General features: G+C 36.9%; 1 protein-coding gene across 23 annotated transcripts in view; it reads right to left on the bottom strand.

Moving 5' to 3' along the window:
- Window positions 1–27,509, bottom strand: part of LOC105481129 (unc-80 homolog, NALCN channel complex subunit) — a 231,613-nt gene that overhangs the window by 161,360 nt on the left and 42,744 nt on the right. For 18 of the 23 annotated variants that reach the window (XM_011740446.3, XM_071073882.1, XM_071073881.1 and 15 more), the window contains 12 exons: window positions 25,360–25,621; window positions 24,129–24,263; window positions 22,152–22,368; window positions 21,310–21,450; window positions 19,995–20,263; window positions 18,588–18,956; window positions 13,079–13,225; window positions 9,546–9,693; window positions 8,416–8,564; window positions 5,826–5,992; window positions 4,984–5,082; window positions 770–984 (listed from right to left, as the gene is read on the bottom strand). In XM_011740446.3, coding sequence (XP_011738748.2) covers window positions 770–984; window positions 4,984–5,082; window positions 5,826–5,992; window positions 8,416–8,564; window positions 9,546–9,693; window positions 13,079–13,225; window positions 18,588–18,956; window positions 19,995–20,263; window positions 21,310–21,450; window positions 22,152–22,368; window positions 24,129–24,263; window positions 25,360–25,621 — 2,318 coding nt within the window. The remainder of the gene's footprint in view (window positions 1–769; window positions 985–4,983; window positions 5,083–5,825; window positions 5,993–8,415; window positions 8,565–9,545; window positions 9,694–13,078; window positions 13,226–18,587; window positions 18,957–19,994; window positions 20,264–21,309; window positions 21,451–22,151; window positions 22,369–24,128; window positions 24,264–25,359; window positions 25,622–27,509) is intronic. The other 5 variants (XM_071073877.1, XM_071073866.1, XM_011740444.3 and 2 more) reach the window with 2 other exon arrangements.

The raw sequence follows: 27,509 nt of genomic DNA, 5'->3' as shown, positions 1-27,509 counted from the left end.
AGCTTCCATTTACTTATACCTAACCTACTAGCTAACTTTCCATCTGGTCTCCCTTATCTACTCAAGCTCCCTCCAGTATGATTTCCACTCAGTGATGTTTTGGAAAAAGTTTACTTGCTTGAGTTACTCTCCTGTTCAACATCGCATCTTGGCTATCCAGGGATGTAGAATGAGAAGTCAACCTGACCTGGCCTCTATCATTCTACTATAGCCATACAGCCACTTGTCCCCTTGTTTCAGTTCCTTCACTTCCCTCTGGCCTTCTAATATCTTTGCATATAATGGCTACCTGGAGTGCTCTCGTTCCTTCTCCCAAGTATCCTGGAGATCTTAATGCCACTATCACTAGAAAGCCTTCCCTGATTTCTGCCTCCTCCCCCACATTTGGGTCAGGTCTCATTGTTGCATGTTTTCATAGAACTATGTATATTTCCTTCATAAAATTCATGGTTTGCAATTATACTTAGTTGTATGATTATCTGCTTTAATGACTGGGGCTCCTACTATATTGCAAGTTTAGCAAAGTTGGGAGGGTGTGTGTATTTGTTCGCTATTTAATCCTTGATGGCTAGTGTAGTGACTGCGCATGGAAGAGGCATATACTAGGGCATTAAAAAATACATGTAGAAAAAATTAAATGAATGAATGAATGAAGTCAGTTTAGGTCTTATGACATGAAGATCTTCTTTTTCAGCCCTACTATGCATTACTGAATTGATCTGAGGACATGGTTGGTAATAAGATAATCCATAAACAAATACAGACATACTTTTACCTATGGGGAGTTTAAGCTTCTTTCGGAGGGAAATTCTGCGGGATCTTGAGCGGGCACGTCGGTCAGAGGTGGTCCCTGAGTGGGCAGTGGTGCATTCTGAAGTGTCCTGCTCAGACTGGCTGCTGGTGTCACTTGCTGCACTCTGGGACTTGAACATCTTACGCCAGAAATCTTTCCGCCCCAGGTTGGCTCCTTGCATTTGCTCATCACTGTAAGCAAGCAGAGGATAGAGTTAAACTTCTGACAACACTTGAGAAATTCTCCTAAATTTCTTTCAACTTCCTGTCAATGATATTTAGGCAAATCATGCAAAACAATCTTTGATGGACTGAAATGTGGGAAGAGTGGGCATTGAAGTGGGAGGAAAGAGATCAAGGTTCATCTTCTGAGCTCTTCTTGAAAATAGTCATGTCTCAGCTATAATTTGAGGTGGTCGGTTTTTTTCAACTTTAATAAAAACATTAAATATTATTGCAGGTATTCATCTGCAGGTGTGAGTCATAATACCAGAAGCACTTACAATTTCAGTAAATATTTAACTTTTTTTTTTTTTTTTAAGATGGAGTCTTGCTCTATCGCCCAGGCTGGAGTGCAGTGGCACAATCTCGGCCCACTGCAACCTCTGCCTCCCGGGTTCAAGTGATTCTCCTGCCTCAGCCTCCTGAGTAGCTGGGACTGCAGGCACCCACCACCACACCCAGCTAATTTTTTGTATTTTTAGTACAGATGGGGTTTCACTGTGTTAGCCAGGATGGTCTCAATCTCCTGACCTCATGATTCCCCCCGCCTCAGCCTCCCAAAGTGCTGGGATTACAGGCGTGAGCCACCGCGCCCGGCCAATATTTAACTTTTTATTAAAGACCCCTGAGGTTTGTGCAGTACTGTTCCTCATTCCCCACTCATCACCCCAGTATAGTATCATACTTGAACACCAAATAAACTTACAAAAAATATTTAAATGAATGGAATGCCATCACACCATACCCGGGAAATGCATCATCCTACAACCAGTAAGTCAAAGAAACTTAGGTAGGGCTTGAAAGTAAAAAATAAGTACAACTCAGTAGGGCAAACAGGAACACCTGCAAGGGGATTTTTGATTAGGGCATTCCACAATAGGAGAAAGACCAGTGGTCAATAACATGCAGAATTTAATCTCACGAGAAATTAAAAAACAGGCAGCTGAAGTAAGATCTTTATTTTTACTCAATAAATTAGCAATGATTAAGGGAGTTCATGGTGGGGGGGGCGGTGGTGGGGAGGAGAGAAAGCAATAGTTCCTATCATACTCCCAGTGGGGAGGTAAAATGATCCAACCTTTCTTTAAAGTAATTTGGCAATACGATATCCAATGCTTATATCACCGCCCTTAACAGAGAAATTCAATTTCCAGAAAGTAATCTCATGGAAATTATGGGACAACATACTAAGATGTAGGTACTAGAAGGTCAAATACTCACTGAGTTATTATTGGTCAACTTACAAAAGGAGGAAACAATCTAAATGTTCAAAACCAGGAAAACAGTTGAATAGATTATGGGATTTCCATATGGTGGTATACTCTGTAGTCATTATACTTTTATTTTAGAGGACTATTATATGAAAAATATTCACTATATACTGCGAAGTGAAAAGGCAACAATCAAATGGTTTTAAAAAAACATCACCAGGTTAATTGGGAAAGAAAGTACACCATGTGACCACGTGTCTGAGTGTGGTTTTGTGTGCACACATGCTCAAAAATGTCTCCAACATAATACACAAAGAGTTAACAGAGGTTATCTCTAGTTGGTGGTATTTCCATTTTTAAACTACTTTCCCTTTATGTTTTTCTGTGTTTTCTACATTTGTCAGCTTGAGCAACATATATTGCTCCAGTAATTTGGAAAGGAAAAGGTATAGAAAATACATAATGAAACTTATTTATGGGGTTTTACATATTGATTTTCTTACAAGCTTTGGGGCTGAATCAACCCAAAATTTGACAGTACTGTGTACAGCAATCATTTTCTATAGATATTTATATGGGTATCCAGAATTTCTTAAAATCTCATCAGAGTACTAAATATTTTTAAATTCTTTTTTTAAAAATAGGGCCTTCTGTTTATCAAAGATGGTATGAATTTAAATTGGTTTTCTAAAATTTGATTTCTTAGTTACTTTTTATCAAACAATCACAGGGTATGAAGCATTTCTGACTTTTGGTAAATGCATGGCATAATGATATGTGTATGACTATGTGGTCTGGCTATAAAAACATCTGGGGAGGTTATAATTTCTCAGTTTCCTCAATAAAATGTTACATTGGCTTTGTTCAGTGGTGTGTATCAATATTGAGTTTCAGAGAAATGAGTACATAAAACTGCTTTAATATGACTCAGGGAATGTGACTATTATTTAAGAAAGAAGAAGACACAGGGCCACAAGGGGAGAGAAGGAAACAGAAAGAGAAGCTAGAGGAGGAGCCAGTGTCATCTGAAGTAACCACCATCTTTCTCCAGTGCTAACTAGGGGACATTTGACATGGTTACCTTTTGGGCCTATTGAGATCATGAAAATTTCCATGTTTGACATTTTATGACATCACTCTAAGTGGAAATATTTATGTAGAGGCATATTAAAACATGTATCTTCACATAAGAAGAAAGAATAGATGTGCTAAATGCTAAGAAATTAGGTGGTATTTACAGAACACTGAACTAAGAGAATATTTTGGAATCTAGAAAACTTAATAACCTAGAAATATTCAGTCGATGGCTTTATTTTTTAAATCCAATTTGCCTAGTTGATCATTCTCATTGATCAGATTAGCTCAATAGTTGCTGGTGTTATCTGAGTGTTATCTGAAAAGAAAATCATCTCTTCTTTTTTGGGCAGACTTTCTGTGTATAAAGCCTTTTAACTAGTCTCATGGCTATTCAATCACAGAACTTTGTCTTTCACATTGATTTTTTTTTCCTTAGAGCTTATGTTTGATTTTTTACCATGTCCTTAAAGGCTACCTTAAAGGGAAAACTAAAACTGAATTTTAAGAAAGGAAGCTAAAGAAAACGAAAGCTTAACAATAATCTGACACTTTTATCCTTTCATTCATTGATTGAATCATTCATTCATTCAATCATGAAATATAGATTAAGTGCCTACTATGAGCAAGCCCAGTCTCCATACTGGGGCTAGAGCCATATGCAAGAACTCACATGTACCGTGAACCCATGGACTTGATCTACTTAAACACTAAATAAACACAAAACACAAAACACTAAATATCACAAATTTGTGTTTACTACAAAATCTCTAAGATTTTGAAGTGCTCCAAGAACTGTGTGGGCATTTTTTCTTTGAAGATTTTGTTCACTTGCTATGGATTACTAAGGTCCTATCTGATGGCTGTTTGCTTCTCACTTTGATTTCCCTGACTGTGAAGAAAGGATACCATAATACCTAGAATATACTGTAGGATCCCTAGAAGAAAAATCACTTAATACTGAGTAAGGTTTGGGGAAGCAGAATGGTATACCTTAAACGAAGTACATGTTTTCACTCCACTTGTGGATTAGTAGTTCTCAAACAGAGAAAAAATACAAATAAAACTTGCATAGAACTAGGCTGTACAATTAGTGTCTACACTAACCCTTATATTTTCCGAGGACACTAATTTAAATATGTTTTTTATTTTTCCATTACGAAAAGTGTAGACTAACTGATGTCAGAGGACACTGGAATGGATCTCAAGAGAGGACCAAGGTATAATGGGGTACAGTCTATGCTTCAGTTAAATGTAAGCATTGGAAAAGTTTTTGTTACTTCTTTTGAGAAAAGCTTCATTAAGTATATTGACAGCCATTCATACATTTAATTTTTTTAAAAATTATAAGAGATTTTAAGCAAGAAACTGGAAGACACTCCCAGCCCACCTGGTATATATACTATTTTTCAAGGTGTATCTTCAGTAGTGTGCATGAAAAGCAGAAGCGAGGGAGAGATTGGAGATGGGAAATGTAGTTAGGGAGGCTTCTCATAGGTACAGACTGGTTATTTGTGATTTGGCCTGGAGAGGTTAGTGGCATTGGGAATGAAATGTAAAGGGTAGAAACAAGGCAAAGTTCAAAGGAGATGAAAAACAAAGAAATAGCAGTTTGGAAAACAGAAATTCTTCCACAGTGAAGTGCACAGCCCTCTGCAATGGAGACAAAGCCAACGCTACTTACTGCTCTGGAGTCTGTGAGGGGCGACCGGACATGAAGCTGCGACATTCCTCAGGTGCAGAGGATATCTGGCCTTTATCCACAATGCTTCCTGCCTCTGACCTATGCAAATGGTGCATTCCAACAATTACAGCAGAGCAGGTTAGCAACTCTTAATACTTCATACACTTCATAAACAAAAACATTCTGTTGTAGACAACTTTGCTGCTTGTGAACTTTATGTCACCAGGAATCTATGTTGTTTAGAATTTATACCGCATCATTAACTCAGACCTAGCAGCCTTTTTGCTTCACAATATCACCATTATTGCAAACAGAGTCATTAACTGCAAGCAGGATTTTAAGTTTAGGAGTTTATTTTAATTTTTAGGTAGGAGTTAATATACAATAGGCATAAAATAAATATGTTTACTAGAAGGAAAAACAACAGGCTATTACTTAGCCATTTGTCTTTTGCCACATTTAGAATAGAATTTACTGAACAGGATCATATGGTATCAGTAATTGCTTTTCCTTTCTGAATAAAAGTGTAAATTATGTACAGAAGAGACTAAAACAGGTAGCATTTTACCATTTAATTAAGAGCTACGACGTGAAGTTCAAGTATATGAAAATTCAAGAACAACTGAGCTCTAATTCATATTACAGGTGGCATTTATTTGACAGTAAATTCATTCCCTTTCTAAGCTGCAGCTGCACCACACCAGTGAAACCACTTATGCAAGATAATTTTACCATTCCTATACTGAAGTTTCACCACAGGAACCACACAGACAGTACAACAGCAGATTCTATTCTACTGACATAAGGCAAACACTCATATTCAGAGAGTTCAAGCTTCCAACCTTTTACTGCCCACAGGCTTAGATTCCTGTTCATTCTCCTCCACCTTTTTCCCTGGTGCTAACTTCTCCGCACTATCAAGCAAAGCGCTGAGGGCCACTCTCCTGAAGACATTCCCGTGAGCCTCTTTGATAAACTGGACCAGCTGACGAATGTCACAATACAGTCCCTGTTTGGAGGCAAGAAGGAAGTTGGGGAAAGAAAGATAGCTGTGCGATTAAATAGTTTTTCCAGGTAGAGAGGAAGAAAGTAATTCCTTAGGCTTAGATGAGCATTGGAATTATTAAGACAGGACAGTTTACTACTGGTGAAGCTGGTGGTATACTCCCTCTACAATGTTCCTATAGAAGAACATTACCAAGGCCTTTGCTGGTCATCCTTGGTATGAAAAAGGATGGTTATCACGCTTCATTCGGAAAGTTGGCTGCATCATTAGAATACATTAATTTACATTTTAAACTATTGGATTCCCAAGCTTTAATTTTCTCTTTTAATTATAACTTCTGAAGAGATGCCTGCAAAGAAAAAGGTAGTCAAAAATTTGTTTACATTAGAGATTTTGGTCCCTGTTCAGCTTCTCCAAATTTTCTGCACCATTATGACAAAATATATTAAGTCCTTTAGACACTTCTACCAAAGACAGATTAATCAAAAGATGATGCGTTTTGCTGGACAGATTTAGCAAATTACATATATGTTGTAGCCCATTTGAACATGAACTTGACTACAAACTCAAGGTGATGTAGGGCTATTAAAACCAATATATTGGTGAATCAATATTTTAAAATATATGCTGGACTTTTACTTGAGAAATTAAACTTTGTATCCAGCATTTCTCCTCTCTCTCTGCTCATTAAGAAGGCAGTTACTGTATTTTTTTTGCCTTAGGAAAAGTTCATGGTAAGGCAGAATGCAGAAGTCTAAAGAACACTTACCTCAATAGTTTTGGTTTTCAAAACCTAAGACCACTGGGACAATTATGTCCATAATTTTTAGGAAAGTAGAAGGTTAGGACCCTTGGGGAAAACATGGATGGAGAACCCTTTGGGTTCGGTGGGAAGCAGGGCCCTGTGCCCCTCACTCTGCTCTGCAGTAGTTCCTCTAGGAATGGGGCAAGACTCCAAAAAGGAAAGATTCCAAACTCACCAGAGGGTGCACAGCCCTAAGCACACAGCGAAGAGTACTATGTGAAACCAGAGGTGTGGACTAATAATTGAGACCTGTGGAACCTCCCCAGTCTCTAGATGCTACCTAAGACTTGGGGGTCTTTACACAACACTGTGAAGTGGGAAACCCCTAGAATGACAGAAGTTTGATGTCCCACTGTTCTTACGGGATGGGAGTTCAAAGTCAAACTTAAGAAGATTCCTTTTTTAAAAAATTAAGAAATACAGTATTTTTCTATACATGAGTTCGTAAAAAAAAAGATGTATAAGCAGTCATGTATATCATAATCAACCTGTTAAATTACTTTTGCTATGACCAAATTGCATGCATGGATGGTGCCTGTGTTACACTCAAGCTCCAAGAAACTTGCTGGGTTGGCTTTGGCTGTCAGCAAAGTTCAATTCCTTTAGTTTGGGATTTTATCCTGTTTATCTCAAGTTAAATGAATTGTTTCAATAGTTATAATAGCTTAAAATAATTTCCTTGATTTGGGTACATTAGCTGATAGGGTCCACATGTGCAAATGGGCTGATTTCTGCATAGGAGTCATAATATCTAACAGACTGGTAGGATAGAGAAATGCTACTTTGCCTCCCAAAGATACCTGAATTCACCTGTTTGTGTCAGGTTTTTCAGCCTTAATCTACATTTTAGTATCCCAAACCACAATCTTCTTGGTGGTAATTAAGCACTAGCCTTTTAATTTTTTTATTTCTATAGGTTTTGGGGAACAGATGGTATTTGGTTATATGAGTAAGCTCGTTAATGGTGATTTGTGAGATTTTAGTGCACCCATCCCCCAAGCAGTAAAAACTGAACTAGATTTGTAGTCTTTTATCCCTCAACTCCTTCCCACCCTCCCCCTGAATCCCCAAAGTCTATCGTGTCATTCTTATGCCTTTAGCGCTAGCCTTTTATAACCTGGTTCTTCCCTATCCTATTGTGACTTTAGTGGTTTAATTAACAGTCTTTCAAGACAAGTAGCTAAAAGATTACAGACAGTGCTTAATAAAAGAAAACAAAACCAATTTCAGCAACATATTTGCATTAATTTTTAAAGTAAATATGGTTTCAAATAATGCTTGGGATAACATTCTTCAGTATTTTATGTGCCAACAAACTGTGCTCTAGAACCTTCTTTCTGAAGGGCTCAACATACTTCATAATTATTTCACCAAACACTCCATAACCTTTGAAATGGGAGAGGAAGATAGGTTAATTTACAAATAGGATAATGAGTAACAAGGAGAAGAAAAGTGTTATGGCTCCATTACGACTTACTGGTGACACAAGGGAAAATAGATATTTAAACTTTAAGGTGTAGACTTTTAGATTTCAACTTCTCTTACTCATAGCCATGACAATGACTACTTTTCTCAGGGCAGAGACTGAGACCTCCTGTGGGAAGAGAGGAGAGCTTCTCACCAGATTCTCAGGGCTGTGCAATTCATGTGTGGTTGAAGCGCAGCGTGTGATGAGGGATTTAAACATGGCACTGACGATAATGCCTTCCACATTTTGGGCTGTGGATTTGTTGTCCACTGTGGTGAAGTTATTTCCAAACCCAGCCTTGTCTGGAATGCAAAGGCACAAATTAAAGACAATGTTTCCTTTAAGCTACACAATGGGTAGGAGTAAGGCAGTGCTTGACACCCAGGAGTTAGTGAAGTGCTACATGAAATACAGAAACAACGAATTAAAGATGACCCTGGTTTAATAATCTGTAGGCAGACCTGGAAATAAATGAATCACAGTGTCCTTCAGAGCCTTTACTATGATACAACCAATTACATTTCCGGAATGGTTTTGTTGATAAATCTTAGCAAAGGAAAGGAAACCAACTCTTAACGTTAGGAAACACTTTTAGGCTTAGAGTAGTTTTAAATAGGTGATTACTTACAAAAAAAAAAAAAAAAAAAAAAAGTTCCTAAATCACCCCTCAAGGGAGAGTTCATTTTCAAGCTTTCTGGTGGTGAGAAATGCTACTTTCTCAATGGAAATTGTTCAGTCTGTCTGAAGTGGAATAAGGTGAGGCCAACCAGGTAACTGGGAAGAGAGAAGGAAAAGTCAGGCAGGAGCCCTGCAGTGAAGTTCACATAGGCCCTGGGAAAGACAGAGTCCTGCCAAGAATTTCAGAGTTCTTCCAGAGATTTCTTGGGCAGGTAGAGAGGGGAAACCTCCCACCTTCCTCAGAGCCACCTCCTTTTTGCAATATGATCACTGTCTCAGAGATCATACAACAGAAGGTTATATGAGAGAGAGGAGTCCCATAAGCGGTAGTATAAAAATTGAGGGGCTAGATGAGAACTCCACAAGCTTTACCAAACTTTCATTTACTGTGGTAAGTTGTCCTCAGAGAGCCTCCAAAATGTGTCATCAGAGATAATGTGCAAGCTTTTCTTGTTTATACACTATACATACACCCACACACATGCATGGACACATACATATCTTTTCCTCTAAATTCTACCTCCACAAATTTAGTGTCCCCTTGAAACACTACCTGCTTCACCTCACAACGACTTCTCCTAGAACTTGGGTGCAGCTTTACTTACTGTCAGTGACTGGCTCCATACAAAATCCTAGCAAAGCATGCAAGAAGTCCACTACATTATTGAGAGAGTCCTTGTTCACATAGTCCCTCATGGTTTGTCGGAACTGCATCTTATCTAGCTTGTATAGCTTAGTGAGGCAGTTCTGGGCCTGCAATGAAGGAAGAAAAGTGAAAAAGTCACAAGTACCAGCTTAAGCTACGGATACAGGTAATCTGAGACAGACGCCTGCAGAAGGCAAGGGTTTCCAACCACCCCACTGGCCGGTGACAGGCAACTCTGCTAGCCCCTCTTGTGTGAGTAAGATGTGAGCAGAGACAGACTGAGAAGTCTGAGGGTGTTTACGTTGAGAACAACTGCTCCATAGGAAAAACCCCAAAGCTCAAAACTAAGGTCTAATGCTGGTCCCAGAAATATTTCAGTATTTTCACCAAGATCGAGATTTTAAGATCTTAATGAAAAAAACCTCAAAATTTGAAATATAGGTAAGTGATAGAATTGACAAGCCATGTTTAGAAAACCTCAAAGGCTTTGTGCAGTGGGAAGATGTGTACCACACTACATCTGAATAAAAGAGATAGAAGAATGTCTATACAATGGAATGAAATGGGGCAATGACCGAAGTCTCTGAATAAAAGAGATAGAAGAATGTCTATACAATGGAATGAAATGGGGCAATGACCGAGGTCTCTGAATAAAAGAGATAGAAGAATGTCTATACAATGGAATGAAATGGGGCAATGACCGAAGTCTCTGAATAAAAGAGATAGAAGAATGTCTATACAATGGAATGAAATGGGGCAATGACCGAAGTCTCTGGGTTGAGGGGAAAAGGGGTAAGGATCAAGAAAGAAGGGGTGGCTTAGTGAGGGCCACCTTAATTACAGATGGAGAACTTTGGACAACCAGGCACAGGCACTGAAGTCAGATTAGGGAAAGCAATTCCTGAGAATTAGGATTTTATTAGTGCCCTTAAGTGTGGTCCAGAAGAAAATTTAGTTATATGATCATTTTGACAAATCAAGGCCCAGGAAAAAAGCCTTGGAAATTTTGAGAGAGAGAAAAAAGATTATAAAAGACTGAAACTTGGAATTAGCAATAGGCTTCTTGGTATAACCTTGTTATAATCTCTCCACCTGTATTGCAAAGTCAGATGGATTGATACGTTTTTCACTTTTCCTTTATTATGTCCTAGATTTGAAATTAGGCATTTTTATTCCCAGGGAGTTTACAAGTTTCCAGATATTGAACAAACTCATTTTTTATTGCAAAATAAATGCTGCTAGCTATAAAATGAAGTTTGCCAAGCACTTAGGTAAAATATATTTTGCATGAAGAGGTATTTAATTGTCATTCCATAAAGAATTTGTGAAGATGTTTATTGTAGCATTTATAAAGCTCTTTAAAACCCTGAGTTGGCAGGCCCTGAAGTACAAATTATTCTGTGTTTTCTACAAAATACACCAAAAAAGGAATAATATCAAATCTTCTCTTTAGAGGATATTAAAATGTTTGTATGGTCTGTACGAGTTCAGTGGGAAGTTTAAGCAAGCATAAGAATATCAAACTTTAAATACTTAAATTCTGAAAGAATATCCTGAATTTCCTCAAAAGATATAAAACTTTTAAGAAATGAATTCGTTTTCAATAATTGGGGACTACCAGCTAATGATTAGGTTAATACTGTAAGATACGTTGAGGCATTATATGACGAAATTGCTGGGCACTTCGACGAATATCGTTGGAATAACCTTCTGTTTCTTGGAAGAAAAAAGGCTACGTAGAGGACCTTGTCTGGTAAAGGTGAGAAATATTCTTAGTATCTTAAAAGTTAAGTAGTTTCTGAAAGGTCATTGGTAGAGAAATCTGAAAATATTTAGCTTCTGGAACTGGACATTTCTCAAGGAAAATTTCCCGAATTTCTATCTCTTGGACAATGTGTTTGCTGAACATAAATAAGCAAATATAATATCGATAATGAGCATTGAACAGAATAAGATAATAGAGGAATTGTCCCATAAGTCAAATCAATTAGACAGGTAGAACACTGGCTGGATGCCCTCATAGGAAGTGTTCAGGGGAGGAAAGTATGATGAACTAAGTGATAACAACAACTCCTCAAATGGCTTCTGATCCAACTCACCCTGCTTTCTGTGAATCCAGAAAGACAAATTTTGGATATCAGAGCCAGTTTATACTTCCAACTAAAGCACGACACTTTTTATTATGTTTATTTATTATGTTTTAGTGTTTCCTGTCATGAAATTGGTCTTCTGTATGGGGAGTGATGTGGTTTATTTGTCTTTGAAGGCATTTATTCATACTGTAATAGAATTTAAAATCAAAGATAAAAAATCAAATACACATGTGCAAAGATGGGGAAGATGCCAGATTTCTATAGCCTTATTAATTATTATTTTCAATTTTTGGCCTCAAAATCTAGATCTTGGTCAAAATTTTCAAGTTTCAAAATTTAGAAGCTAATAGTGCAAATATAACCCCCATATACACATAATAAACGAAAATAACACAACATAATAAACGAAAATAACACAACATAATATAAAAGAGTAAAACAGAAAAGGATAGATAGATGGATAGATGAGAGATGATAAATCAAGCAAGAAAGTCAGCATGCTAATATTGTGTGAACATTTCATGACAAAACCTAGTATCAAGGAAAAACGGGCTGGCATTAGATTTTGACATGATCCTAAAACTCTGCCAAGATATGCCAAACGATTTCCAGGACTCAAATTTGCATCAAACTCTTATTTTTAAGAGAACATTTTCTTATGATTTTAATTCAAACATACATATGAAGCAACCATCCCAGCTTAGACTGTGGAAGTAGGTTATTGTTCAAATTGAAAAAGAAAATTAACAGTCAGCAGAGGCAAATAAAAATGAGCTGGAAGACCATTTCCAGTACAGAATTATGTTTGGCAAGCACAAATGCAGAGTTTCAAGTTTCACACAGTTGACAAGGACATGATCTCAAATATTCAGAAGGCAAGGTTCATTCTCAAATAAAGCAGCCAGAAAATGACTGGCTACTTTTACAGTCCTGTTTTGTCCCAATAAGGGCCATTTTCCATGTCTTAGGAAGGACAACAAACCAGGTCCTAAAACTTTGACCCCTTTCTCCAATATGCAATATGCTTCTGCAGTACCCAGGCAGATGATTAAAGAGTCATTTGTTACAGGCCATCAAAAGCTTGCTAAATGTGTTCATCTGTGCAAAAGTTCTTTCAAGCTGCAATTCACACATTCCAATTATATATACTTTCACTAATTGGGATTTGGTCTGCCCTAGGCAGGAAGCAGAAATGTTTTCCCAATTAAACTTTCCTAAGCCTGGGTTTTAGATATCTTGAGATATCTCATGAGAATCTCCTCACCCCAAAACAGCATTAATTACTCCTACAAAATATAATATTTTTCAGGGAACACTGACCCTCATTGTCAAAGGACTCATTCTTAAACAGAAAGGAAGGAAGAGGGAGAGGAAATGGAGTCTACTTTAATTCTCTTACATTCTCTCGGAATACCTGGTGTCTCAGACGATCTCCAGAGAGCCCTCGATGTCCTTCTCCACAACCATAGGCACATCCCAAAGACTTCACTATTTTGATGAGCATTGTTAGAGCAAGCCTATGGTTGCTTACAGGTGTACTTTCATCCTGGTACCCACAAATAAGAAAGAAAGAACAGTCTGTTTACTTTGTCACTGAGGTCCTTTCACTAAGGTTCTATTGTATGATTAAATCAAGTTTATATGTTTTACAGGGAGCACTTGCAATTTGGAAAACAGAATTGTAATGGGCTCAACAAACAGGCTCAGTTTTCCAAAATTTAGCATATGATTTAAAAGAAAAAAAAATCTATGTATTTTGAACACCCCCTGTTGCTAGAGAATATCAGTAGAGACCTTTTTGTTAGAAGATATGCTTTTTATATCCTTCACTGCTGTCAGACAACCACCTAAAGAGAGACAGTGGAGACTATCAGTGATGAAAGCAATTAAGTTTTATTAAAAACTATCCTCATTGGTAGGCTTCTCATACACCGGGCAAGGATTACTGCCGAGTTTCTGGAACTGATCAAAGTCTGGAACTTTGAAATTTCATGGCAACTTCTGACATTTTTGAGGGCTTTTTTTTTCTAATTGTATACTTTACTGTATTATAATACACATGCACAAGCAAAGTGAGAATATACAGAACTTTATAAACACTTTCAGCTTGATTCTTCCCTTGAGGATAAATAGGAAGACCCCCTGAGACAAGTCATGAGAATTGATATCATCCTCTCTTTTGCCCAATTTAATCTTTGTTGTTAGTGGAGAACATGGCTTCCATAAAAGGAACTTCCTTGAATTATTTCCGAAGAAGCATAAAGAAGCAGTTGCCAAGAAATGATGCAGAGCCCAGTGTGGAAGAATCATTTTCTTCAGGAAGCTGCAGCCTGTCTCAGTCCTTCTACCACATTCTATCATCAGCATGTACACCATAAACCTGGATTCCAGCACTTGGTCCTTAACTGCACATGATGTTAGATAAGTTAACTAATCTCTTTGTGTTTTTGTTTCCTTACCTATGAATTAAGGATTCTAATAGCTGCCTTTCCTATTTCATAGCTTTACTGTGCAGAGCAAATTAAATAATGGATGAGAATTGTTTTGCAAATTGTAAGGGACTTTTCCATAGCCACATGACTGGGTTGACGCATAAACTTTGGAACCAGATGTAAGTACTCAAATGTGCATGTGGTATGGAAGGAATAGGGGCTTATCTATACATTAGCATGGGCTTTACTATAAGATTGACTTTCTCCTTCCCTAATGTTATCCAGTTGGTCCCCCTTTTCTTATCTGTAAGCTTTTCTGGTGGAGGTGGTACTGAACTCCAGATATTCCCCCTTGGCACTGCAGCATTCATTCTCTGAGCTATTCAACGTACTGATGGCTCACTGCCCTCAGATGAGTGCCTCTGAAGGCCACAGCTAGAGAGCTGCCTCACCCAACATGATACTCTCTTCCTGGAGGCAGTCTACCTCTAATGACTGGACAGGGCCATAAAGGGACCCCAGACGTGTTTGCTAAAAAGGTCTCTTTGCATCACCTGGGGACTACTTAAAGAGCCATCCCAGCTTCAGAGCTCTCTGTGATTAGCTTAGGCCTCTATTACAACTACACTGCAGTTCAATTTCTCCCTATGCCCCATCCTGCTTCTTCATATCTAACAGAGGTTAATCCTGTGATGACACTCCCGTAAATTGCCTGCACACATATCTTCATGTTGGAGTCTGTTTCCAGGGAGCCCTACTTAAGATAGCTTAGAAGGTTGCAAATAGAAGACTCAAACTTATCAACTTCTGTGTGTATATAGGTTGACTATCCTTATTCAAAATGCTTGGACTAGAAATATTTTGGATTTCAGATTTTTTTCAGATTTTGGAATATTTGCATATATATAATGAGATGGGAATAGGACCCAAGTCTAAACACAAAATTCATTTATGCTTCACATAGGCCTTACATACACAAGCTGAAGATAATTTTATATAATTTAATAATTTTGTGCACGAAATAAAGTTTTGTTTGCATTTTATCTGTGACTTGTCACATGAGGTCAAGTATGGAATTTTCTACTTGTGGCTTTACGTTGGAACTCAAAAAGTTTCAGATCTTGGAGAATTTTAGATTTCAGATTTTTGGATTTTTAGTTTGAATTCTGATTTTAGTTTCAACCTTTACTAACTATATAACCTTGGACAAACTGCTTAACCTACCTGTGACTTACAAAATCAGAATCATAATATCTGTTTCACAGAGTTGTGAGAATTAGAGTCAAAACATGAAAGGCACATAATATCAAAACTAATTATTATCAATGATTAATAATGTCAAAACTAATTATTAATTAAAATAATAATTAATATTATTTTAATAAATAATATTAATAAATAATAATATTTAAATAATAATATTAATTAAAAATAATATTATTATTTTAATAAATAATATTAATTAAAAATAATATTATTTTAATAAATAATATTAATTAAAAATAATAATAAAAGTGTGGGGCACTGCTTTCCTCTGGAGCACCTTTATGCAAATTAGAAAAGGCACCCCTCTAGGTGGAGAATTAGAAGAAGATGAGCCCTCTGTTAACTAATCTCTTTGCAAGCCTTTGGTGAGTGGTTCCAAAAGCGGAGGTTGGACTGGATTTCAATCCTCACTGGCCTCTTTAGTCAACGGACTTTGTTTACGGGGCTCTGTACAGGCTACAAAGCCTTATGCAGCAGTGCCTCAGAAAAGGTTATCCTGAGCAAGGGCTTATTTGGAAGACTGATTTATGCATATTTTAAAATTATTACAAGCTCCTTTAAAAATTTTCTAGCTCTGAAAGCTCTTTGTAAATATCTATTCAGGTTTTTATTTCTTTAGACCTTCAGATGTCCTTGGAATTCAGATTGCTTTCATAGGAGAATTCAGAAAGATGTAGCAACTTACAGGCAAAAAAACTGAAGATATTAAATAACATTCCAAGCACTCAGTACAAGTTGTGGCAAATATAGAAATGGAAATTAGATCTTCCTTTCTGTCTTAATCAATTCCTATGCTTCTGTTATTATTAAGTTGCAAAATTAGATAAACCTTCTGATTCCACTGAAGATAACAGATGGGTTTGGGGCAGAACAGACCTTTGTGAATCACAAACAGAAGGCACTTGACCCACCATCAGGTTTTATTTTATAAACTATTTGTACTAAAAAGAATATTATTTTGGGAACTAACTATGAAACATATATATATTGGTGGCTGTATTGGAGACCACATAATCTGACTTTAAAAATCCCATACTGATGAAAAGTGATAACTTTGGTCAGAATAACATCTGTTACATCAAGCTATAGATTCTAGATTATATATAGGTTCTAAATAGTCAAGATACTTGTAGGTTTTCAATAAAAATGTGGTTAAAATGCCACTTGGATAAAATTTCAAAACTAAAAAAGGAAAAGCACAAATGAAAACGAAACACTAATTATGAACCTCAGAGATCCTTAGCATACACACAAAACCTCATCAGTTTAGTTGGAACATCTAAGCTTTGCTGATAAAAGCTTATCAATATTTCATAATATTCTCTTTTTTTCTTTTTAATTTCCCTTGAATATTATAATGGGCAAAATACCATTTCTAATTTCTTTGTTGAGACAGAGTTGATAGGTAAAGAATGGAAATTCAGTAGGAATCTCACCAGTTTCTGTGTTTGTAAATTTGGTCCTTATAACTTGTATTTGTTTGCTAATTCCTAAGTAATTGATCACTGAATGATTCTTTAGATCTTAGCATCTCCAATCAAATCTCTTGTGATCTGTACCATTATTTATAATTTTCATTTACAGTCAGATCTGAGGTTCCTTGCATTGTCCTCAGTGATGGATAAGGTGCTAAGGTGTTGGGAAACTTAAAAATCAATAAAGTTTATTAGAATTGCCTTATGATTAATATGATTAAGGCAGGAGAAGAAAATCCTAAAGAAAAGATTCAACAACCAAGATTATCGGAGCAAGAATATTTGGATCAGAGTCCATGAATATTGGGAAGACAGGAGTAAACAATAAAATGAAGAAACCAGATGATAAATGCATATTAAACACGTGTCAAGTGGGACTCGAAAGAAATGAGGAAGAAATTGTGAAAGAGGAAGGAGTATTGCAATGCTTGCTCAGATGTGAAAATCTTATCGCATGTAAGAAAAATGGACAATTTATATTTTATACAATATATATCTAGATGGTATATATCTAGAACTCTACACAGTATAACTTCACATGTGTAAACACTTGACATGATGTGTACAGTATTTGCTAGAGATTAAAATCTTGTTGATTTCAATTTCTGAATATCATTTTCTAGCTAAAACCACAAATTGAGATTAGTGTAAGTTATGTGAACTTAAGCTGTAGTAATTTGTATTTAAAATTAAAGAAGAAAACCAATTATTGATGTTAAGAAATCATATACCAGATGTTGATGAGGCAGAGGGAATTAAATTTAGGAACAATTAATAATAGAAAGACTAAAGCCACCAGGATGTGCCACATTGAGACATGAGAGGACTGAGTGAGACTAAGAGAGTTATTCCCACTTCAAACCAACACCAACTAATCAAGCAAAATTCTTCCCTTGCTTTCTCCTTAACTGTGGTTGAAGCTGGCTGCCATAAATGTGTTACTTAAAAGAAAAAACTTTATACTGAGGGAAAATTATACTGCTTGTTATGGGCTGAATATTTGTGCATTCGCAAAATTTACATGTTGAAGCTGTAACCCCTCAAACTGATGGTATTTGAAGATGGGTCTTTGGGAGGTAATTAGGGTTAAGTGAGGTCATGATGGTGGGGCCTGGTCTAGTGGGATTGGGCCCATATAAGAAGAGACGCAAGAAAGCTCTTTTGCTCTCTCTCTCTTTTGCTTTCTCTGTATGCACAAAGAAGAGGCCATGTGAGCACACAATAAGACAGTGGTCACCTCTAAAGCAAGAGAAGAGGCTTCCGACTAAAATTAAACCTGACAGCACTTGGACTTCCCAGCCTCCAGAATCATAAGAAATAAATTTCTACTGTTTAAGTCATTCAGTCTATGGTATTTTGTTATGGCAGCTTGAGAAAACTAAGACATTCCTCAATCAGGTCAGAGTCTAAAAGTTTTGAGAAAGGTTATACTTGATGTCAGACTGAGAATTATGGCAATATAGCATAACTGAAATGTTCTCTTGCAGAAATAACATGACTAGAGAATTAGCTCTAACACTGCTTGGATTGCAATAGATATTGGATTTAGAGTATAGTTTCATCTAACTGTTTCTACTAATGCCTACTGAGAACCTAATGAAGAGATTTCTCCACTCTCCACTTTTTTGCTCTAGTGACTAGGTGCTGTTCAGAGTCAATAAACTGCTGGCAAGCAAGCTTTAGAAAGAAATTAGTATGACATTTCATGAGGACACATAAGGTGGTTCAGTCATACCTTCTCTTGGTTCTTATCATTCTTCTCATAAGGGCCGCCTCCACCTCCTCCACCTCCTCCTCCATCACCTCCTCCGCCTCCTCCATCTCCACCTCCTCCTTCTTCTCCTCCGCCATCTCCAGCTCCACTAACAGCAGGGCCTCCAAATCCACAGGTGGAACTTCCAGATACTCCTTTGAACTGGAAAGCTCCCTCACTTGGTCTCTTTTCCAAAGTTTCATTTTCCTTGTTTTCACTCTTCTTTCTATTCTTTTCTACACACGGCACCACACCAAGTTGAAGCAAGCATTCCACAATATTTAGCGCCACGTCACAGATACGAGAGCTGATGTCATGATTAAGGACAAGATAAACAGCCTTCAGAACTACCTGAGGAAGACAATATAAACACTGCATGATTAAGTTACCTGCACTCCCTCTTCCTAAAGAGATTTGGTTATTATGTTTAATCCATTTCCTTAGGCTAGTCTATGAAATTGGGTAGAAATAATTTAGACAATTGTCAAATTTTCCTATAAAAGTTGCCATGGAATCTTGTGTATTTTCTTAATAGAGAGTATAAGTCACCCAAAGTATTAAAAATATATACACGTATTATCTCATGTAAACTTTCCAAAACATGCTATGATATCAACAATTAATGAGGATATTGAAGCATAGTGAGTTAATGGGAGAGTAATTATTTGTCCAAATGGAAACTTGTTCTATTGATTTTTTAAAATAAAAGTGTTTTAATCCCCTGCTTTTCATTCATTACTAATAATGGATAAAGAACAGTGATTTCCTTTTGCTCGTTCATGACTGTATCATTATTCATACTTCATTTAAAGTACAAAATATTTGCATGTTTAAATTATGTTCCTTTATTGGTTTTAATACAGTAAATTATTTGCTAAGCCAGGATTCCTAATGTGCAATAAAAATTTTGTGAAATATAATTGTAAAATATAACAACCCCTTCATTTGCTAATAACTATACTCAAGATAGGCACTCTTGAGAATGCAAGCTTAAATCTTTTAAGAACTTTTATTCATTTTTTTTTCTGGCTACACAGGAGGTTTGTAGTCCTGTTGATATCAAAATAAAATAAGTGAATAATTTTTTGCCCTCATTCTAGACAAAAGAGACTTATTAAACACATACACATGTATATTCAGGATTCACTAATGGTTTTGGATTATAAAAATATTCTGAGATCTGATCAAATGTAATGCAATGCTTGAAAAAAAAAGTAAGGTGCACCTATGATGGTTGACACATTGGTGAATTTTTTCAATGGGTGGCTTTTTCATTTCAAGGTTTGATAATTTCTAAGAATCTATATGCCCATTTTATACAACGTTGCAAAAATGCACCAAATAATTAATATCTGTCTAACTTTGGTAAGAAAAATTCTTGCTTCTTACAGAAAGATCAAGCATTCCATTCTTGTGGACAAAGTTATTGGTCCCATCAATATGTTCTGTGTCCTCTAGGTAGCTGTAGTTTATGCAGGAGTCTGTGAGGCTTCGAGGTAGGTTAGCACATGCCAGAGGTTCATGTGGCATCTCCGGGATAGGCACCTGGTTGCAGAGTTTCCTCATATGCTCATTGAAAAAGTCTGCGTAGCCTACGTTAAATGACGCCAAAGTGGTATTGAAGGTCGCAACTGTGATGGTGGAGATCTGAGATCGCACTAATAAAATGAAAGCAATGTCTTAGCTCTTCCTACATTAACCTACAATATCAGTTAGACATTTATACTATTACTTCAATCATGACCACAATAACAGCTGAGTTTTTGAAAATATTTAACTTATAGTCTCAAAGTTATTCTCAACTCTCATGGGACTACTGAAGCTACTAAGGCCATATGATGTGTGGAAAATATTAAAAGTTGTAGAAAAATGTGAATTATAACTAGCTTCCTTAAGGCTGAGATTAGGATTTAACTTCTGCTAACACTGACTTAGTTTAGTTGATCAGAATAGATGAATTTTACCCACTGTTAGGTGATAGATTATACTGATACAAACTATTTGTTTATAGCATTTTTATCTAGTATATTAAGGAACAACAAACATGAATAATTTTTTCTCCTTTGGCTAAAAGTAACTGAATATAAATTTGTCATGGCAACTAACAGATGTCATTGAATATTTGAAATACAGTGCAGATCAAAGAGGGACTAAATTTATGCTTCCATGAGAACATAAGAAAAAAATCAATTATTCTGTTAAAAGTACAGAATGAGAACCTGTCTTGGATTACACCCAGAGACACATGTTTGTTCCACATAAAACACACAAGAACTTATCTAAAATAGAAGCTGTCTGAAAAAAAAAAAATTGGTGGCCTTGGAAGGCAGTGACTTTCCTCCTGCTGAAGGTATACAAGCCCTTCAGAGGGATCTCATAGAGGGGATTGAAGCACTGAATCTAGATGTCTTCCAAGGTCTCTTTCAGCCCTGTGGGTCTATGATCTTTTGAGAACAAATATGAATGGCTTGTCCTTGCTATCCCTCTGAGAGGTATGGTGTTTACAGTGCGGTATTAAATAGTTCTTGCTGCTAAGGATATGCTAAGAATGGCTAACAAGTAAATTACCAAGCAATACAGCACAAGAATGCCAGTTTTCAGAAAACACAGGAAGCAGATTACAATGGGAAAGTAACATGGTGTAAGGACAGAAAACAAGAAAAGAAATCTGAACTCCTGCCCGTAGGCCTCACCTCCTACCCACCTTCCTTGACGGTGTTTTCTCCATGGCTGTTGGAGGGGTCCGGCAGGTCGCTTACCAGGGTGTGATGGGAGTGGGAATGCCTGGCACTCAGACTCTCCATCTCAGTGGCTGCATCTGAACTGCCTCGCCGGGTCAATTTCCCTGGGATGAATAAGAGCACCCCACAAGAGAGTTTTAAAATCTGAAAGGTTTTCTGCCAAGATATTGTCTTTCCTAAGGACAGCAGGGAGAGTGCGGGGCTGTTAGGAAAAGTGTGAAACACAGACAACAAAGCAAGAACTGAACTTGCCATGGGGATACTCAGGGTCAGGATGATTGATGAAGCTGCCTGTGATAAGGTCAGCCCCAATCTTAGCCAAATGTCAGAAAACATCTGTTGTGGCCCAGCTAGCTGTCAGCTCCCAACTTTAAACTGGCCTATTTAATATGCAATCCAGAAAGAAAAAAAAAATATATATATATAGCTATATATATTATATATATATATATCTTTGTTGTTTTTTGAAAAATAAATCCAAGTTTAATAAATATCTGCTGTCTAGATTCACAATGGAAATTAATGCACAGAGCGCCCTAAGGCCACGTTTCTTTGTCTAGAATGATATAAGAAATAAGATTGTTACCTGTCTAATTTCACAGAACTCTTGCATAATTACTTCAATTATCTGGATTTATTCAGCTGTGAAAACACAGCATAATTTTGGTACTGGAGAACCTGCATTTGAGCCCCAGATTTCTTGGCTGAACTGTTCGAGAAAGATTCAAATTTGCCCAGGAGCCCTAGATCCAGTTCTAAACAGGCCACTTAAACTCTGCCCTATTTTGGAAGGACTCGTGGTCACCTAAAATGGTGGTTTGCCAGCCTCCTTTCTCAATTCCTCGCCTGTCTTCTCCGAGCCCAGAGAAACTTCCAAAGGAGAATGCGCTGCGCGTGGGGGACACATCCAGGTGGTCCTCGTGAAGCAGAAAGGGCACTCCCATTCTCCGTGGCCTCCTCTTGCCTGTGTGGTGGAATGGAATGGAGCCTTTCCTCTCTCGGTCTTCTTTGCGACTCTTGAACTACAGTGATGAAAGGTGTAGAATTAGGGACAGGGCAAAGAAAACGTTACAATCTGCTTCCCAAGGGGCTCCATGATCTGCAATAAAATATAAGAAATGTTCCAGGAAGAGGAGACCCAGAAAGTCACTGAATATCATCCAATAGAAATTGGAGAAGTTTCATGTTAAAACAGTGAAAGAAACTAAGTAAAAGGTCACTTATTCCATGGGTCTTTCTCCTGGGTTGGGTTAGACTAGTGGTTTGCAAAGTGTGGTCCCTGGACCAGCAGCATCAGCATCACTTGGTAACTTATTAGAAATGCAAATTCTCAGACATATTGTATCAGACCCTCAGCAGCTGAGGTCCAGCAATGTGTGTTTTAACAGGCCTGGTAGGTAATTCTGACGCACACTAAAGTTTGCAAATCACACGGTTAGAGTCACTACTTGAACCAGCCTGTCTTTTTCTGTTCCATTTTTCATGATAGTGATCCATTGTTCCAATTAGCCAACTTTAAATGTGTGCCACTGTTTGTAATTTCTCCTCATTTTGCAGGTAAGAAATTGACCCTTAGAAATTTTAGGTAGCTTGCCCAAGATTGAGTCCAAACTCAAAAGTAGGTCTTCTAGTTGAACACTTCATATTTTTCTGCCATTACTCTGCCTCTCTTTTTTGTAAGTATATGGAGATAAACAGCAAATAATATGTGTAGACCTATGTATATGTGTATATATAGTGGTTTGCTTTCTCTTTTCCAAAACTGTTAGTTTAATAACAGAAACTAACTAATAAAGAGTCAAAGAAGATACAGACCATACATTGCCACAAACTCATTATTCCTACCAAACAAGTTCAAAACCAAGTGCAACTAAAAGTTTAGAATTGCTAGGGAAGCTTTTAAAATATAACAATTCCTTAGCCTACCTTCAGCAATTCTGGCTTAATTGGTCTGGGATTGAGCCTGAAGATTTTTTAAAGCTCCTTAAAAATTATCATATGCAGCCAGTATTGAAAACTATTTTTTCCTTTCAAATAATCAATGTTTTAAGAAAATTGATGGCCGTTGTCTTTTGTTGCATCATTAACAAAGGCAGAAAACCGCTTACTTAGCAACACTTTCAGCTCATAATAGGTCAATATCGTGTTATTTGTTCTTCGTCGGCATAATTAAACTAACAGTTTTGGAAAAAAGAAAGCAAACCACTATATATACACATATACATAGGTCTACACATATTATTTTCTGTTTATCTCCATATACTTACAAAAAAGAGGCAGAGTAATGGCAGAAAAATATGAAGTATTTAACTAGAAGACCTACTTTTGAGTTTGGACTCAATCTTGGGCAAGCTACCTAAAATTTCTAAGGGTCAATTTCTTACCTGCAAAATGAGGAGAATAAGGATGTCATTGGATTAAATGAGAACTATTTATAGAAAGTACTTGATAAAAATGAGTTGAACCATACAAATGAAAGTTACCATCAATGTTACCACAATTATTTCCACCACCACACTGCTTTACACTGCTTTATGCATATGATCAGGATTGAGCTTCACGACAACCCTGTGGAGCATTTAGAATAGGAAGTTCACTCATACACACAGAGGGACTTGCACAGGGGTATGCTGCAAGTCAGTGTTACATCTAGGAGCTGACTTCGGTTCCTAAGATCCCTTTCCCACCCCACCCCATACCGCAGTATGATCAGAAACATCTCATGTCCCACTGACATTTTTTATTTACCAAAATATCAAAGAGCATAAGCATTTCTACCCACCTTTTTAAAAATATTCATGCCCAGGTCTGAAGAAAGATCTGGGACTGCAGACCTACGCAGATTGGTCAGTGAAACTTTGGAAAAGGCCTCAGAGCTAAGAGATTTTTCCTCCTCATTACACTTCATGGTGAGATCCTTAATAAAGGAAGACAATGATCAAGGACTTAGGACTTTACATCCAAATACTTTTCTTATTGAAATGTCACATTTTTAATAGGGATGCGCTACTGCTTTGATACCTTTGAACAATTGAACTTGTATGTCTGGACTTCTGGAATCCAAATTCTGCTAGTGAGAATATGTATTTCATATTAATTGTAATTCCTGTTTGGAGTTTTCGGCAGTGAGGTCATGTAGCCCCAGATCTAGAATGCTAAGAAAATAGAGAGAAGATGGATCTCTCTCTCTCTTTTTTTTTTTTAATTAAAAAGAGTGGTTTTTTTTTCCATTGAATGATTCAGTAAAGCAGATATCCACCTAGGCAGAATATCTACTACTAAACAGATTATATTTCTTTTTACCTCTGCTATTGCTCATGTTTGTTTTCAGAATATGCAGAAGCAAATTTCAGACTCAGCCAATTCACATTTAAGTAAATCCAAACAACTGGAACACACTACAAGTCACATTTTTCTCTATATTTTCAACACCTGGTGTTGATGAGAAAGAGGGCAAGAACAAGTGTTCAAGCTGATATTAGGTCATTCATTTATCAAAAAGCAATTGTCATGAGGATATCACCATATCAGTACACATTCAGTTTACTTCTCCAAACATTTATAATAAATAGCAAGACTATCAAAATGCAGTATTCCTAATAATGACATTAAGACACTAAAAAATGTTGAGTTATGCAAAAGAGGTTACACCATGTTTAGTAAAATCCTATGTCACAGATTTTATGATATTGGTAATCAACAGATTAAATGTCAGAACTCTCTGTTAATTACTACTTTGATTATCCATTAGACCCAATTTTCCACTATTCTAGATAAACAAAGACTTATACTAAATTAGCATGTGTAAGAGGTGCACTTCTTCAAATGATTAAGTGCTAAAGGGCAGCAAAGGTCAAGCGTGCAAGATGGAAGGCAAAAGATAATAGCAACAGTGTAACCCACCAACCAAAAAGTCAGCACTAGAGTACATAAGAGCTGGATGCACAGAGAAAAAAAGAATCCATTATGGCAAAGTTGCTGGTTTGAATGACAATGAACTGAGTTTTTCTTACTTGCGTTTTGTGGGTGTTCACTAGTGAGGGAGCTGCCGCCACCATGGAGCTACTCCTGGGTCTGGGCAGGAGAGGAATATCTGGCTCTGGAGGCTTTTCTGGCTTCTCTTCCAACATATGTCGCAGCCTTTGTAGATAGTACATCAGAGACCACTGAGTGCCTTCCTCAGACCAATGGGGCTGAAGTAGGCAGCGCAGAACAGCAACGTCAAAGTAGGTGGCATAGCGGGACCTTTGGCACGGAGGTATCACAAGAGAGGCCCTGTTCCCAATGGCAGAAAGAAGATAATTATACTGGCAATCAAGCTTTCAGAGGGGCAGCACAGCATGGCTTATAGCTCTACTTTTCTCATTTGTTTAGTTATTCATTTACTTGTTTCTTATGTGGTTTACTCTAATATCCTTCCAACTGGTCTCTCTCATTCCATTTTCACTAAAAATCTCTTGAAAGTAGAGATATTGAAAGAATTTTGAGGGATGGATAGGAATTAGCCAGGCAAAGTTGAGGTTTGGGTAGGAGGGAGGATTGGCGTTTCTGTTAGAGGGAACGTTGCCTACAGAGGTATGAATTTTTAAAATCATGAGTTTGATTACCTAAGTAATTGGTGAGTAATCTGGGTGATGGACAATGATGAGAGTGAGAGCTATAGAAATAGATGAGGTTCAGATTACAATGCTTCCTTTATGCTAAGATCAGGTATGACTTTTACCCCGATAGAAATAGAAATGATATTTGCCTTGCCTACTTCATTGAGCTATTTTAACTTCAGTTGTGAAAATACTATGTAAAATAACTAAAGAAAAGCTACAAAATGATAAGAAACTGAAGTTTTTCTACGAGGAAAATAAATAAAATAATTTTGAGAATTCTAAAGTTATATATCCTTGCAAGAGAGCAAGACTAATTTTTTAAAAATCTCAAGTTCCTGGGATTCTATTATTCAATTTAAACACATAATATATTCACTACCTAGTGTTCAATTTAATTCTACTACAAAGTAGTTTTAAGAAATTACTCAGATTAATACATCACCCTATGTATCTTAGGTGCAACAAACTGAAAATTTGTGTCCCCAAAAATTCAGATTTAAAGGTAACTTTAACTTCCTCACCTTGAAGAACATATGGCCTGGTGAGAAAGACAGGAAATAAATAACAAAATATAAACTTAGAACTTCTGGGATCCAAGATGGTATCCTAAATCTAAAATCTAAACTTAACTCCCAAGCAAAATTTCCTTCTGATTTAGGTGATGCAAAAGAGAGATGTTCGTACCCTCCCATAAACTAGCAAATGATGCTACCCACACACAAAGTGCTCTCACAAAAGACGCCGCCACGGAGAGTGAGTAGGGATTTTCCTAAACTTCTTAGGCTCATATTTTTTTTTAATTAAAAAGTCTACGGCTCACTAGTGGTTCAAGAAAATAATTCCATAGGACACAGCTACTATTTTAACCTATTAACTAGAATAAAAACTATGGAGTAAGGACTTGGATGTTTGGTGAAACTTTTGTCTCACTTGATACGTTTGTTATGAGTCATTGATAAAATACATTTCTGACTGTGGGTTTCAGTAAAAAGTTCAAAAATACAAACCCAAACCATATCTGTGCCTTGCAAATTATTTTTACAGCTTTTCCACTTCCCTATCGAAGCACATACCATACTTTATTATTTTTTCTCTTGTTAATAGCACTGTCTGATGGGTTGAGGTGCAATTGCCTATGTACACAATGGTTTTGAATTTCAAAGCTATCTTACAGTCTAATATTCTTGAATATTTTGACAAGTAGGAAATAAATATAAATTGAAGTTTAAACACAAAAGTGAGTTGGCAGTCATATGAAAAGAAGCCTTCTACAATCCCCTAAATTCCCATATGTGCTATGCCAGAGTTTATCCTTTTTCCAGAGACCTAGAATATTCTTTGGACATCAGTTTTGTGACAACTTTTAATCTATCATAAAGTCTCATAGAATCTCCTTCCAACCACTTCTCATCAGTTCCACAGACACCACCCTAATCCTAGCCACTAACATCTCTCATCAGGCTTATTGCAATTACCTCCTACTAATCTACTAGTTTCTCCTCTTATTCCTCCACTCCCTGGCTCAAACCCTTTCAGTACATTATTCAATCCCCTTAGAA

Source organism: Macaca nemestrina, chromosome 11, assembly GCF_043159975.1.
Source record: "Macaca nemestrina isolate mMacNem1 chromosome 11, mMacNem.hap1, whole genome shotgun sequence".
Classification (NCBI taxonomy): domain Eukaryota; kingdom Metazoa; phylum Chordata; class Mammalia; order Primates; family Cercopithecidae; genus Macaca; species Macaca nemestrina.
This window is presented reverse-complemented; position numbering and strand designations above follow the sequence as displayed.